The sequence below is a fragment of the Chroicocephalus ridibundus genome, chromosome 16 (assembly GCF_963924245.1).
Source record: "Chroicocephalus ridibundus chromosome 16, bChrRid1.1, whole genome shotgun sequence".
NCBI classification, from domain to species: Eukaryota; Metazoa; Chordata; class Aves; order Charadriiformes; family Laridae; genus Chroicocephalus; species Chroicocephalus ridibundus.
Genome location: NC_086299.1, coordinates 9,903,667 through 9,916,657, shown reverse-complemented (window position 1 = coordinate 9,916,657; position 12,991 = coordinate 9,903,667). Strand labels below are relative to the sequence as shown.

At 43.2% G+C, this 12,991-nt stretch overlaps 1 protein-coding gene across 5 annotated transcripts in view; it reads left to right on the top strand.

The window, feature by feature from the left end:
• Nucleotides 1-12,991, top strand: part of SPEN (spen family transcriptional repressor) — a 68,778-nt gene that overhangs the window by 19,799 nt on the left and 35,988 nt on the right. For all 5 annotated transcript variants that reach the window (XM_063354028.1, XM_063354030.1, XM_063354029.1 and 2 more), the window contains exon 3: nucleotides 2,972-3,448. In XM_063354028.1, coding sequence (XP_063210098.1) covers nucleotides 2,972-3,448 — 477 coding nt within the window. The remainder of the gene's footprint in view (nucleotides 1-2,971; nucleotides 3,449-12,991) is intronic.

Here is a 12,991-nt window from a genome sequence, read left to right as displayed (position 1 = left end):
CATGTGGTGAAGTTCTCTATGGAGTATCTTCGGAATACTAGAACCTAAAATTCTGTGAAAGCTTGATGCCTAGTTCTCAGTTCTCACTGTACGCAGTTGGTATGTTAATTGGATTGTCACCACAAAATTTCTAGTAGACGTTAATGATGCAGCCCCTTGGATTCTACAGACAACACTTAGCCATGGAAATAACGCTTGGATGGAGAAGACCGAAGGCAGCTTGTGATGTTTCCATTTTGGATCTACATCATTTCCAAGTTATTGGGATTATGCTTTCTGATGGTATTGGCAAAAAGAGATGATGGACATTACTAAATTTTGGAAATTATAGTGTTTTTTTTTTTAATGCTGGGATAAGAACTACTGCCTTGAATTTATTGGATGGTATACAGTCAAGACGCCAGTAGCCTTGGGGAGTGGATTACTATCTAGTCTCTTAAAAAGCTCTTTGCTACTCCACATTAAACATACTTTAGTTTTAAGGACGTGGTGCTAATACCAGTTTGTGGATACGCCAGTGAGAAATGACTGGGCTGGATGGTTACAAAGGCGGCTAGAGGATGCCTGCTGGCCAGCAGCGATGAGTGCCCTCGTGCATTGGGTGATCTTCTACCAGCTGCTTGATTCAGACGTAGGGCTGGAAGTTAAAATAATGGATCTATTTAAGTGCCTTCTGTCTCAAGAAAGAAGTCTGGGGGTTTCAGAGTTATGGTTTCAGTCTGGGACTGCTTCCTTCCAGTGGAATTTTTTTTTTTGTCTTGTCACTAAGATTTTTTTTTTTTCTTGTTGGTTCATCTAAAATATCATTTGACACCCTTGCCCATTAAGAAGGTGGATTACCCCTGTAAGAGGGGCCAAAATTGGGGAAGTTATGTTCACAATTCTCTCCCTAGATTTAATTGGGAATATAGGTCGTGTTTCCACACTTGGAAAAGGTTGGTATGTCCTGCCCTGTGTATATTAGCCCCTCTCCTAACCCAAGTCAAACCCTCTCTTTCCACTAACTCCAGTAGTACTTAGTACTAATAGATAAATCAAAAAAGCACTGTAGCCATTAGATTTTCAGCTCTGCTAGCTCCTCTGTCTGTCTTCTGTGTCCTTTTCATGGATAAGGACTTTGTTCTTTTATGTCAGCTATATAGCAGTAACCCTCTAGAAAATACTGCTTTTTCTCTTACCTCATTAAATCAGCTTTCACTGATTAACACTTTGTAGGATGCTAAATGCAATCGTTTATAAAATTGTTGATCTTGGTCCTTCAAAAGGGGGAAAAAAAAAAAAAAGAGAGACGTTTCTGTGCCAGATCCTGAAGTACGTTTCAAAATGCCATTGTTGCGAGCAAGAGATAATGAAAATAGAAAGGCAACAATGAATTTCAAGTGGATATATATAAGCTAATGAAATTCTGTTGCACTGGTTAGGTAGTTTTTTACATAAAATGTGAGAGGAAAAAATGCAGGCAAAACATGAGCTAGCTCTATAGAAACCTTGAAAACGCGTTATAATTTAACAACAGAGGATGAATATATTTAGAGAATTAAGGATCTAGTGATTCATTGGAGAAGGAATGGAAGGAACTTCCTGAGATGCTAGTCGAAAAAGATTCAAATCCCATTTTCAGTTTATATAAGATACCTGAAATATTTCTGCCATTTTAAATAGAAGACAGATCTGTGATGCAGGAGAGGAGGAGGGAGCACAAGGCAGAATTGGGTTATTAGGATTCAGGGGATTGAAGTGACTAATAATTGATTCTGAAGGAAGAATCCGAGAGAGAAGGCTGCAAAAAAAAAAAAAGGTTGAAATGTCCTTCATAAGGTGGATAATTAAATTTTTAAATTAACTTTGGCTACCCTGACATATTTAGAATTCTGCAAGTATTTTTTAAACATTCAATGTAATCATTCTTGATCTTCCATTTTATGGACGTAACTTAGACATACCGTCCTGGTACTTGTCTAAATGAGACTACTAAACTATTTGTAATGTTCTTTTAACTTTATCTGTCAGTTTTACTATCTCTTTATTTGAGAGATCACACTAATTTCTCAGAACATAGAGCCTTTCTCGATTGACGTACAAAATCTTGGAAATACTGAAAGAAAATGGACTTTAGCTCCTTGGGAAAGTAGTGTGCTTGTGAAATTCTGTGATTGCAGTAACAATAGCAGTCTCAACAAACAAAAACACCTACTGAAAAATTTAATTTATACTCCTTGCGTAGGGTCTTTTGGGGGCCTGCACCCTTGCAATTTAAATATTCTGACATTAGTAATCAAGATGTTTCTTTAGCGTATGCTAAGATGAGAATGGAGTCTGGCAGTCTGATAAAAGCAAAATTCCCTCTAAGAGGACGAAATGTTTTAGAACAGCAACAAGAAAACCCCCTAATTTTCTGGGTCTTCTCTATGGGTTATGCTACCCCTTTTGAAAGCAGCTTCTTACCTCTGGGTCATGCTTCGCACAGAGGCTTTCATGGCTACAGCCCAATTTGCGATGCCATTTTTGCAGAAGGATAATTAGAAGAGCTCTCCAGTAATTACCAAATTCCAGGAAAATTTCTGAAGCTCTTAAGCAAAAATGGAGGGGGGGGGGGAAGTTAATTATGATGTCCACAAACATGAAGTTTTTCTTGTTTACAGAATTTAAAAGAAAAAGAAAAAAAACACAAATGAGGATTCTGCACTGGAAAGCAGTATTTTTTTTTCCTGTGCAGGCAAGATGCTGGTCATGAAAGCCCGATATCGTGATTAAACCGAAATGATTGCTCAGCTTTATCGTATACGAATATAACTTCGGAGTCAAGTAAAATGTTTTTAAGTTTGTCAGTGTTTGCTTGCTAGGTTATTGCTATTTAGTGGAGAAGCAGTCGCAAAAATAAGTTCAGTGCTGACGTGAATGTTTGCATGATTTGCTTTTAGTTGTGCTTGCCCCTTTCTGATGAAGTATTTTTCCCCCTTCCTAAATGCAGGGCTTCAGATAACAGGGAGCGTGCTTATGAACATAGTGCCTATGGACACCATGAGCGGGGGACGGGAGGATTTGATCGGACAAGACATTACGATCAGGATTACTATAGAGATCCTCGAGAGCGGACTTTACAACACGGGCTCTATTATACTTCTCGGAGTCGAAGTCCAAACCGTTTTGATGCTCACGACCCCCGTTATGAACCTAGGGCCCGGGAGCAGTTTACATTGCCCAGTGTGGTACACAGGGATATCTACAGGGATGATATTACACGGGAGGTACGAGGCAGAAGGCCGGAGAGGAACTACCAGCACAGCCGGAGTCGGTCGCCGCATTCCTCCCAGTCCAGGACCCAGTCCCCGCAGCGGCTGGCCAGCCAGGCGTCCAGGCCCACCCGCTCCCCCAGCGGCAGCGGATCCCGGAGCAGATCTTCCAGCAGCGACTCCATCAGCAGCAGCAGCAGTACCAGCAGCGACAGGTAGGTCACTGCGCCTTGCTCGACCCAAAGCGACCGTCCTGTGGGTTTTGCGGGTCATTTTCTGAGGAGTTGCGAGCCCGGGCTGTGAAAATATAAGGTGTTTCATGGCAAAGCGTTATTCGTTGATGTAGAAGTAAACCGGCGTGAAACCTAAAAAGGCTGAGTTGGCACGAAGCAGATCCGAGGGCAGTGCTGTTGCCATTGTTAATTATTTTCCGTGGTGGATCTGCGCAGCATCCATAAGGCGGGGATGTATGGGCACGAGGCCTCGCTGCACCCCTGGCCACTGCCTGTGTGCTTGGGGAACGGGGTAAATACTTAATTGGTTTAAGTGAGGGAATAAGCAAATTTGAAGGTCAGCTGCTTACAGGACACGTTTTAAAATACTTTGGGAAATGATTATTATTATCCGGTTTCCTCTCATTCCCTACCACCACTAACGTTTAAAAGGTTGATAAGTTGTCTTTCCATTCTTTTCCCCCTGCTGTCTCTCAGCGAAAATCATAGCCTTGGAAAAATTTTAAAAAACCAAACCCCGGAATGCATTTCCCAGTGATACATCCCTGTCCTTAGTTCTGTGATAGTCACAATAGTTCTATTTGTGTGGCTTTATAAACTACGTACAGGCAAAAAATAAGACTCCTAGAGCCAATAATTGGATTTCTTCTAGTAATTTGAAAATTAACGTTAAAATGCCTCTCGGATATTTACCTTTTTAAGAGTAAATTCACCCTAAGAGTGGAAACCAAGAAGCTACCGTTGCACCCATAATTGTTCTGTGCTCTGTTTGGTGAAGGGCTCTGCTCTTCAGCAGGGTTTCCAGTTGGAAATGGTTCCTTTGCATACCAGTTCTTTTCCAAAACTGAAAATATTCATTAAGTAAATAGGTGTATCAGTATAATAAATACTTAACGTTTGATTATCACTATGAATGGAATTTTACCGCTGGTAACTCTCTAATCAAGGTAATTACTCACATAAAATTACTCACATAAAATTATACCTGCTTGAACGTTGGACCTTGTGGAAGGGTTAGATGGGCTGATGCTGGGGAGAGCGTGCAGAAGGGAGGATGAGGAAATCGGTTTCTCTTCTTCTGAGTTCCCCACCCCACGCTCCCGATGTCTATAAGGAACTGTGCAAAGATTTCTTTACGTTTTAATTAATTGTTTTCTCCTCCTGGATTTAGAAATCCAGGTCCTGTCTTGGCTGGAGAGCAGATGGAGAGAGAGGCACCTCTAGAATATTTGAGATGACTTTTAGGCTGCTTTGAAGGCTTGTTTGTTTATTGCTACACCTCTCTCTCAGAGATCTTAACGCTTAGGTAAAGGCAACCCTTTGTCAAAAGATTTTCACACTTATCGCAGTTTAAAAAAAATTGGTGAGACTTCCAGAGGTCTCCGAAAAAAACCTAGAGAAGATGAAAGGAGGCCTGGTTACATTTCAGGTTTTAAAGAAATGCCAAGCAGGAAAAAAAATCCCTCTTCTGGTGCTCCTTTGCTTGTTGCAGAATGGATAGAGGGGAGTCCAGGAAACTCGTAATGTTTATAAAATGTCATTGTGGGGATGTTGAGAAGGGATGAAATACTGCTCGGCATTTGCGAGGACTAAATACGATCCCACTGGAATAAAGTTAAAAGATTTAAGCACAAGATAAGCAGTATCTGCTGAGCTTTTAACATTTCATTTTCTCGGCAATTTCTAGTTGGAGTAATGGAAACATAGATGATACTCCGGGAGGAAAGGGAAGTAAACGTGTTTTTTTCTTACTAATACAGTAAATTTAAATTCAATAGAGCAAGGAATAGAATCTGGTGGACAATACATTTCATTTTGAAGGATCAGGAAGGAGTTTTACATGTTTCTGAGCAATGACTTAGATATCAATAAACATTTCACCGTATCTTTATGTTGTAAAGCAAAACCCCCCTTGCCTCGAAGTCTTTTAAAGCACAGGTGGACTTCTCTGATTGCTTTTTAACACACTTTTGAATTTAGCAATGTAAATATGTAAGCCCCTCGTACCCTGTGGTGAGTGAAAGCTGCCTCCCCCCCTTTTTACTGCTAAGGTGCACCCACTTGCTGTGCCATATATTCAGGTTTCACGTACCCAGACCAGGCAGAAATTTATTTGCATCTCCGTACCTTGGGTTGTAAATTCTGGCTGTGTCATCCCTGGATTGATTTACCAAATTCTGTATCTTATTTTTCATTTCTGGAGTGGGATTTATCTGGAATAACTACGGATGGTTGTTTGTTGTCTGCGAAAGAATTACTTCTTGCAATTTCCGTAGTATTTCTCAGGGGTTTTAGCAAACTGGAGATCCTCTTAGGGCTTTATTATAAGTGGAAATGGCCAATTTTGTGACGCTGTGGAATTATTAAGGTCTTTATGACGCTGAATTCTTCTGAAATTGTACGCCTTGAAGAGCTTTGTCACTCAAGTCTCGTCGTGTCTGTCTCAACCGGCAGGGTGGAAGAGGCAAGTTGTGTTTGCTCAGAGAGGTGGGTCTTACCCACGCTCCTGTCCGTGTTTGGGGACAAACGCTGGAGCCTGGGAAAACGCGTGGGTGTTAAACACTCGTGGGAATTTCTGTGCGTCCTTCAGGTGCTGGGAGAAACCAGCAGAAAGGTAGCGAAGGAGAAGCTGGGGCTTCGTTCTTCGTGGTTTTCGAAGAGCTGCATGAAGTAAATTAAGACTTTCGTTCAACGGAGGTGATTTTCCTGAACAACGTGAGGCAAGATGCCCCACGGATTGCTTTAAAAAAAAAAAAAGTGCCTTTATTCCGTAAAGTTTTGGAGTTTGTTGTGTCGGATCTTAGCTAAGCTTCGCTTTAAATGTATATTCAGAGGTCTTTACACAGCATTTGTAAGGGGAGCTGCAAGGGAGTAATGTAGAAGATGGGGGGGGAAGGGGATAATGTAGAAGACCAAAAAGGACATGGTAAAAATAAACCGTATTCTCTGAAGTGGGGCTTTATTTGGTGTATTTTGTGGCCCCTCAGGAGCTGCCCGCTGGGCCGAGGTGGGGAGGCTGGTGGAGGTGAATGTTTTCTGCGTGAACCACCTTTTCAGGTGGCTTTGAGGAAGAGTTTATGTTTTGAAGTTGTCTTAACGTGAGATTTCTCATTCCCCACCCATGTTTATGGACAAGGATCAATGTTTTTTTTTAATCACCTTGAAAGAGTAAAAAACAAACCCTCAAAAATGATACTTGAATTTTCCGCCTCCAGAAGCCTTAATTTCTCTGTTTTGTTGATGTGAACGCGCACCACAAATGATACATTAGCAAACATATTTTCTGCACTGTGTCATGGAAGAAGCTGCATATGCATGGAAGCTGCGGGATCCCATGGGAAGCAAACCAGATTTTGTTTGTGCCCTGCCCAACCTCCTGAAAAAAAATCCCCCCCCTTTTTTTTTTGTGGAAAATCATCTTTTCTGGGCTGCTTGTCGAGGTGTTCTGCTGTGCTAAAATTTCTCTGCATTTTTATTCAGTTACGTAATGTCAAATGGCTTTACACATTTCTTACTGTTCCATGTGTTAGTGATTATTTTTAAAGCTTTGCTGCAGCGATGTACTGAACCACATGGCACTGAGCGGTGGGACCGTTCGCTCTTAAAAGCTGGGCGCGTGGCAAAGCACCTTGTCGAAATGGGATTTTTATTTACAAATTCCTGGCAGAAGTGTGTGATTCCCTGTAGGTGATGTCCAGAATGTGCAAGTGTGAACACCGCATGTGTATGTGTGTTTGAATTTACAGATACGTGACCTGAGATTTCCTTTTGCCTTCTAATTTATTTCTTAAGAGCGCTTATTCGGTTGTCTGGTGTCGAGGATGTTGGGGGATTTACTGGATATGAATAATTTCCTATAGCTTGTAATGTAAAATAGATCTTGCTCTGGAATTAAAAAAGCAACTTCAGTTTAGACACAAAGTGACTTTATTTTCATCAAAATCTAGGAGAGTGCAGTGATTCCAGTACTGCTGGAATAAGCAGTGGTAAGAAGTTGCATGTACGGATGTTTGAAAATGGCTTTTTTTCAATAATTGTGATAGCTATACTTAAAAGTTCTAAAGACAAGTGGGCAAGGCTTTCATAAAGTAATTAGAGATAGTTTTTTAATTTCAGATTTCTCGGTGATGAAATTCTTTCTGGAGCAATGAGTTACAGTTGGAAAGGAATACGCATGTGTTATTTTATGTGTCTTAATATTGAAATAAACTGATGAAAAATAGTGCCAAGAGAATTTTAATCATGGGAAAAACAGGCTCCCTGAAACCTCCCATGGAGGCTGCAGCCTATTTTGTCTTGTTGGGGACTTTCTTAGCCTATTTAAACAACTGAAGTGAAAGTAGAAAATAGTGAATTTAGTTTCATTACATAATGCAAACCTTTCCCTGCCATTGTCTTCATCTCCTCTTTTCCGCTTAGTTTGTCTGCCAGCAAGTGATGAATCACTGACTTAGAATGGGATGTAGGGTTTTTGAGTGGGTTGAGAGATGCCTCTGCTGGGGACAGCTGAAAAATCAGGAAGAATGAGGTTAAATGCAGCTGTTTGGTCTTTATTTAAGAATCTGTGAGATGGCCTTTGCTGATGTTCAGTAATTCCACATAAATTTTGCACTGCAAAGATCACCTGAATATTTTTAATCTCTCTGCCTGTAGGACAGGCTTCAGGGTTGAGCATGCTCCTATTTGTATGGGAAAAAGAATTAGGCTAAGATTTAAAAAGAAAAAAAAATAAGAAATTTGCGTAGAGTGGGAAGCCGCCTTTTCAATTAACACAAAAGCAACAGTAAATCCTCTAAGAGTCAGGTGAAACACCTAATCTTTACCTTTTGTTCACATAAAGCCAAGTGCTGCTTTGATGTTCTCTCTGTGCTGGGAAATGTGAATTAGGGAAAGGAAAATTAAAAAAAAATGTAACTCAGATGCTTTCAGGTTTTTGTTACCAACTGTCGAGCATTTTCACTTTGTTCTTTCTTATGTTTCTGTTCATGTCAGCCTGCGTCGCTTCTCATCTAAATATAACCTAGCCCATCCTCTCAAACACTTTTTTTTTCCACCCTTGGGAGTATATCAAGTTTCTTGAAATTGAGCACAGGCAGAAAATTTTCAGATAGCTTTGAAGAGAGAGGAGGTATTTTCGTGCCGAGATAAAAATACAGAAAGCGAACCTTACTAAACTCCCTCCTTCAAAACGGCCTAAAAAGCCTACCTGTATGTGCATGTTTACGCATAAATAGATCCTCCCGCGGAAAAAAAAAAAAAAAAAAAAGAAAAAAAAGCAATCTATCGGCTGGGATCTAAGATCTCCTCGCAGCTGGCGAGCAAATGGTGTCCCCGTCCCCTTGGGAGGGGACCCGGCGACAGCCCATCGGTCACCTCAGCCCTGAGGGAGGCCAAGCCGTCCTCTCCCGCCCGAGCCCCGCCGCCGCCGAGCTGCTGACAGAGCGGCTCGGGGAGGGCGCCAACTCGCATTACCTCATCTGTATACTCTAGAGTAATCTATTAAAAATGTGCGTTGCATAATAGATCTTTATCTCGCGCTGAAAATCCGCCGCTTTTAGGTCGCCTCTCACAGCCTCCGGTGGCGGCGGGAGCCCGGCCCGGCGCTGTAATGGCGGCGCAGCCGGGTGGGGGGGAGCGGCTCCCCCGGGTGCGTGGAAGCCAAAGGCGGGTGTTTCCCCCGCCGCGCTGCCTTTGTCGGGGGAGGGTCTCGCAGTCCCGGGCCGGGGCCGCCTCAGCCAGCGCGGGGGGGCGGGTTGTTTGTGGCGGAGAACCGGTCTGAACCGGCGGGAGCCGGCCGGGCCCGCCGCCGCGCCGCCCCCGGGGCGGGGCCGCCCGCGCCGCCCCTCAGCCGTCCTGGAAACCCGCCGGGTAAAAATACCTCCGCTTTCTACAAAAAAAACCCTGTATTTTTTTTTTTTTTTAAATATATTGAAAACCCCAACCTCTAACGCTGGAGAGGCTTTCGCTCTTGCGTGAAGATTTTTTTTTCTCACACAAACGCAGGAAAGCGCCGTGGTTACGCAGTGAGACAGCAGCGCCTCTGTAAAATCCAGGTCTGAGGGAGGTAACCAGGCTCTCTGTCTCAACCTTTTGAGTTTTACGTCGCTTTTTATTTTTAAAACCTTCCTTCGGCACCGTACACTCTCCCTACTCCAGAAATTAGCACCGGTTTCCCCCGCCAGAGGAATGAGCCCCAAAAATCCCCCCAAATGGGCGAATTTGGAGCCTACTCCCACATCTTAACCCCACCACTGCTGTGGTATGAAGCAGGTAGGATGTAGTTGCAAAATAAAATAGAAATTTCAACATTGCTAGCCCCTCTGGAAGAACCCACCCCCCATCTTTTCTATGACTATACAATAAAATCAAGTTAAGTGGCTGTTTTATTTTATATGTAGTTTTCTTTGCCTGAGCTGTCCCCAAAAGAGTGGACGTTTTGTGACAATTAATAACCCCCCCTATCTCCTGCAGTGCTCCCAGTAATAGTTGGTAATTGCTGGCTCTAAATGACAAAGCAATTAAGCCTCTTCCTAAATTTGCAGAAGTAGGTGTTTATCTAAATCTGGCCAGTCAGTCTTTGTTTCTGTAGCAGGGCCCAGAAGCTTAGCTGCTGCTGCTCCTGCTTTTTCAACGTGCGTTTGATTTCTTTGCCTCTACAGGTAGAGAAAGATTTCCTTTTTTATTTTTTTTCCAAATAAATTTCAGGTTGGGAGTCTTAAAAATGCATTGTGTGGAGGATGGAAGCAAAGGAAAGGGGTCCTACAAGAATGTAGCTATTTTATTACAGGGATAACTGTTTAGATCATCTCAGACGACTTCATTGTGTTGCATTCTGTTTAAGAGATAATTTTTTTTTTAATGCTGTAAAGGCTTCTTGCAGTTAGATCAGAGACTTTGTTAGCAAATATGAGGGTTTCTGGTGGCTAAATCCAGACCCTCGTGCGAACTCGCCTTATCGTCTGCTGGGGCAGAGAGACCTGCTGTGTTTTAAAAATAACACTTCTAAGTCACCAGTGGACAGCTGCAGGAGCCGGCATCTGGTGTGAGCTTTGGCAATTTCAGGTCTTCCTAATATCGTTTTTTAGGAAGGGTGGGAAAAGCCGGAGCCGTGTGGAAGGCACTGCTCTGGCCAGCGTCGGGGGAGATGTCGTCCTCCTGAGTTTGGCTGGTTTTGGGCTGTTTGTGAAGCCCGTGGGAGCTGCTGAGAATTGATTTCCTTCACGGGGGAAGGTCTGGTGCTGTCGGTAGATTGGATTTGACTTCGGGGTTGCGCGCGCGCGCGTATTAACAAAATGGTCACTTCTAATTGCGTTTTTAAGGCTTTGATTTCCTTCCAAGTATTTTGCTTAATCATCTTGAGTAGGCTGAGGGAAGGAAAGAATTAGCTGAGGTCAGGGAAGTTGAAGCTGGCCGTGTTACTTCTCAGAAGCTCCGTCTGAGGGATCCCGAAGGCAGGAAGAAATCTGCCTCCTGTTCTCTTCCTGCTGCACGCCGACGGAGCGAGGGGAAAGCAAACCCTGAAAAAGCCAAACAAAACAGGGAAACCGGGAAGTGCGATAGGCTGTGTTGGGTGCCTCCCTCCGTGTGAATGGTCCAGATTCCCCTTTTCTTCGAGAGAAATACAACTGGGATGTGAATCATCGCTAAAATAGATTAGAGGGATCATAGCCTGGAAGTGCCTGCTTGTCTGCGCTGATGATGAAGGGAGTCTAGACAGCTCGGATGGAGATGTACATTATAGGCACCAAAAGGTGGGGGAGAGGATTCCCATTGTCAAGACCTTCGGAATAATGAGCAGTTTAATAATTTGTAATGAATATTCACGTGGAGGGATGAATAGCAAAAGAGGAAGGCCGTACTGAATGCTTCCTGAAAAAATACCAGTCATTTATGATGATCAAAGGAAAAATCCACCCGCCGCCTGTGTTCAGTCATACGTCTTTCCATTAAAGCGTAGACAGAGCATCCCTTCACATCTTAAAGGTCGGACTTGTAGATACAGGGATTTGGGTGTTTTTTCCCAAAGAGGATGATTTTGGCTCCGCCAGAGGCGTGGATGCCGGTACTGTAATGCCTTCGGGAGGAGAACCTTCCCCTTAAAACCTAACAGCTCTCTTGGAGGCGTATTTGTAAGACATGGGCATTAACCTTAAAAAGAACTTTAGGCAGAACATGCTGTGCTTAAAATAAGGTCTTAAGGATATGAATTAATGGTAAATAAACCTTACTGGGGGGAAGAAAAAGAATATAATCCCTCAGTCTTTGCCGACTGAATTAATGGTGTGACTGATGCACTTAGGTTGGCCCTTAACGTCCAAGCATCAAGCGCAGTCCGTCCACGATGTCGCAAGTGCTGAAACCACTAATGATGGCATCAAGGTTTTAAGCGTGAAAGCTTCTTAGCGAGCGATTAGATATCCCTCTCCAGATCATTATGGTCAGCTGGTAGTACCGCTCGGAGGAGAGGATGCCGCACGTTTACGAGTGGAAAATCACAGACTCGGAGAGAAGCGAGGGCTTCGGTGTTGTACAGAGGAGCAACAATTTCTGTGTGCCAGGACGTAGTCCTGATTTTTTCAAATCTTTCAGGGGAAGCAAAAGCTGAATTGCCAAAAGGAGGAAGAGATGTGCACTGTGTAGGTGCTATATTAATAAAACACATGAAAACCCTGCATTATTATTTATTAAGTGCATAATAGAAGAACAAAAATAGCCCTTTTAGTGTGCGTAGCATTAAGAAACAAGACTTCTCTATGAATCCTTCCTTCTCGCAACAATCCTGTAACAAAGGTAGGGGACCTGTTCTTCTGTTTCCCGATGTTTGCTGGGTTTCAGAAACAAATACCCCATCTCCTTCCAACCACGAGCCCTCTCTTCTCTTCAGGGAAGCAAAACCTGGAGCCTTTCAAACACTTCTCTTGGAAAAATGTCCGGGGTTCAGTGTGCCGTTGCTTTATTTAGCTCAAAGCAATGATTTTGGCTGGATGGAAATGGCTACTCAGAAATCTAGGATGGCAGCAAAAGTACCTTTTGGAGAATCCTTTCTACGAGTGGTTTTCAGGGCCGTTGTCTCGTTTCTTCCACAGTTGCATTGTATTTTCCACGGATGCCCAGTAATCTTCATTGCTTTTATACCTGGGGAAAAATATGAAAACCTCATCAAACACTTTAGAAATCAGGAGAGGAATTAAGGCGCGGATCCTGGCAATAAGGGCGTTCACGTATTTTGTTATCTTTTGTCCGCTTGAGAGTAGAAAGCTTTTTCTGGCGCGATAAGGTGTGAAAGAAAAGCTCTGTTCTCCTCCTGAAAGCGAATTCCCGAGAACAAGCAGCACCGGGGTCCCCATGGACAAATGGTGCCGGGCTGGGCCGACGGAGAGATGCAAAGTGCCCTACTTATTCCAGCTGCTACAGGTTTGACCTCCTCGTATCATCTGACACCTCGTTTGGTGAGAGGTTGCCGCAAGATCTCGAACCCTCAAATTATGTAAGATTTACCCAGTTGCTTTGAAGTTAGTCCCTCCC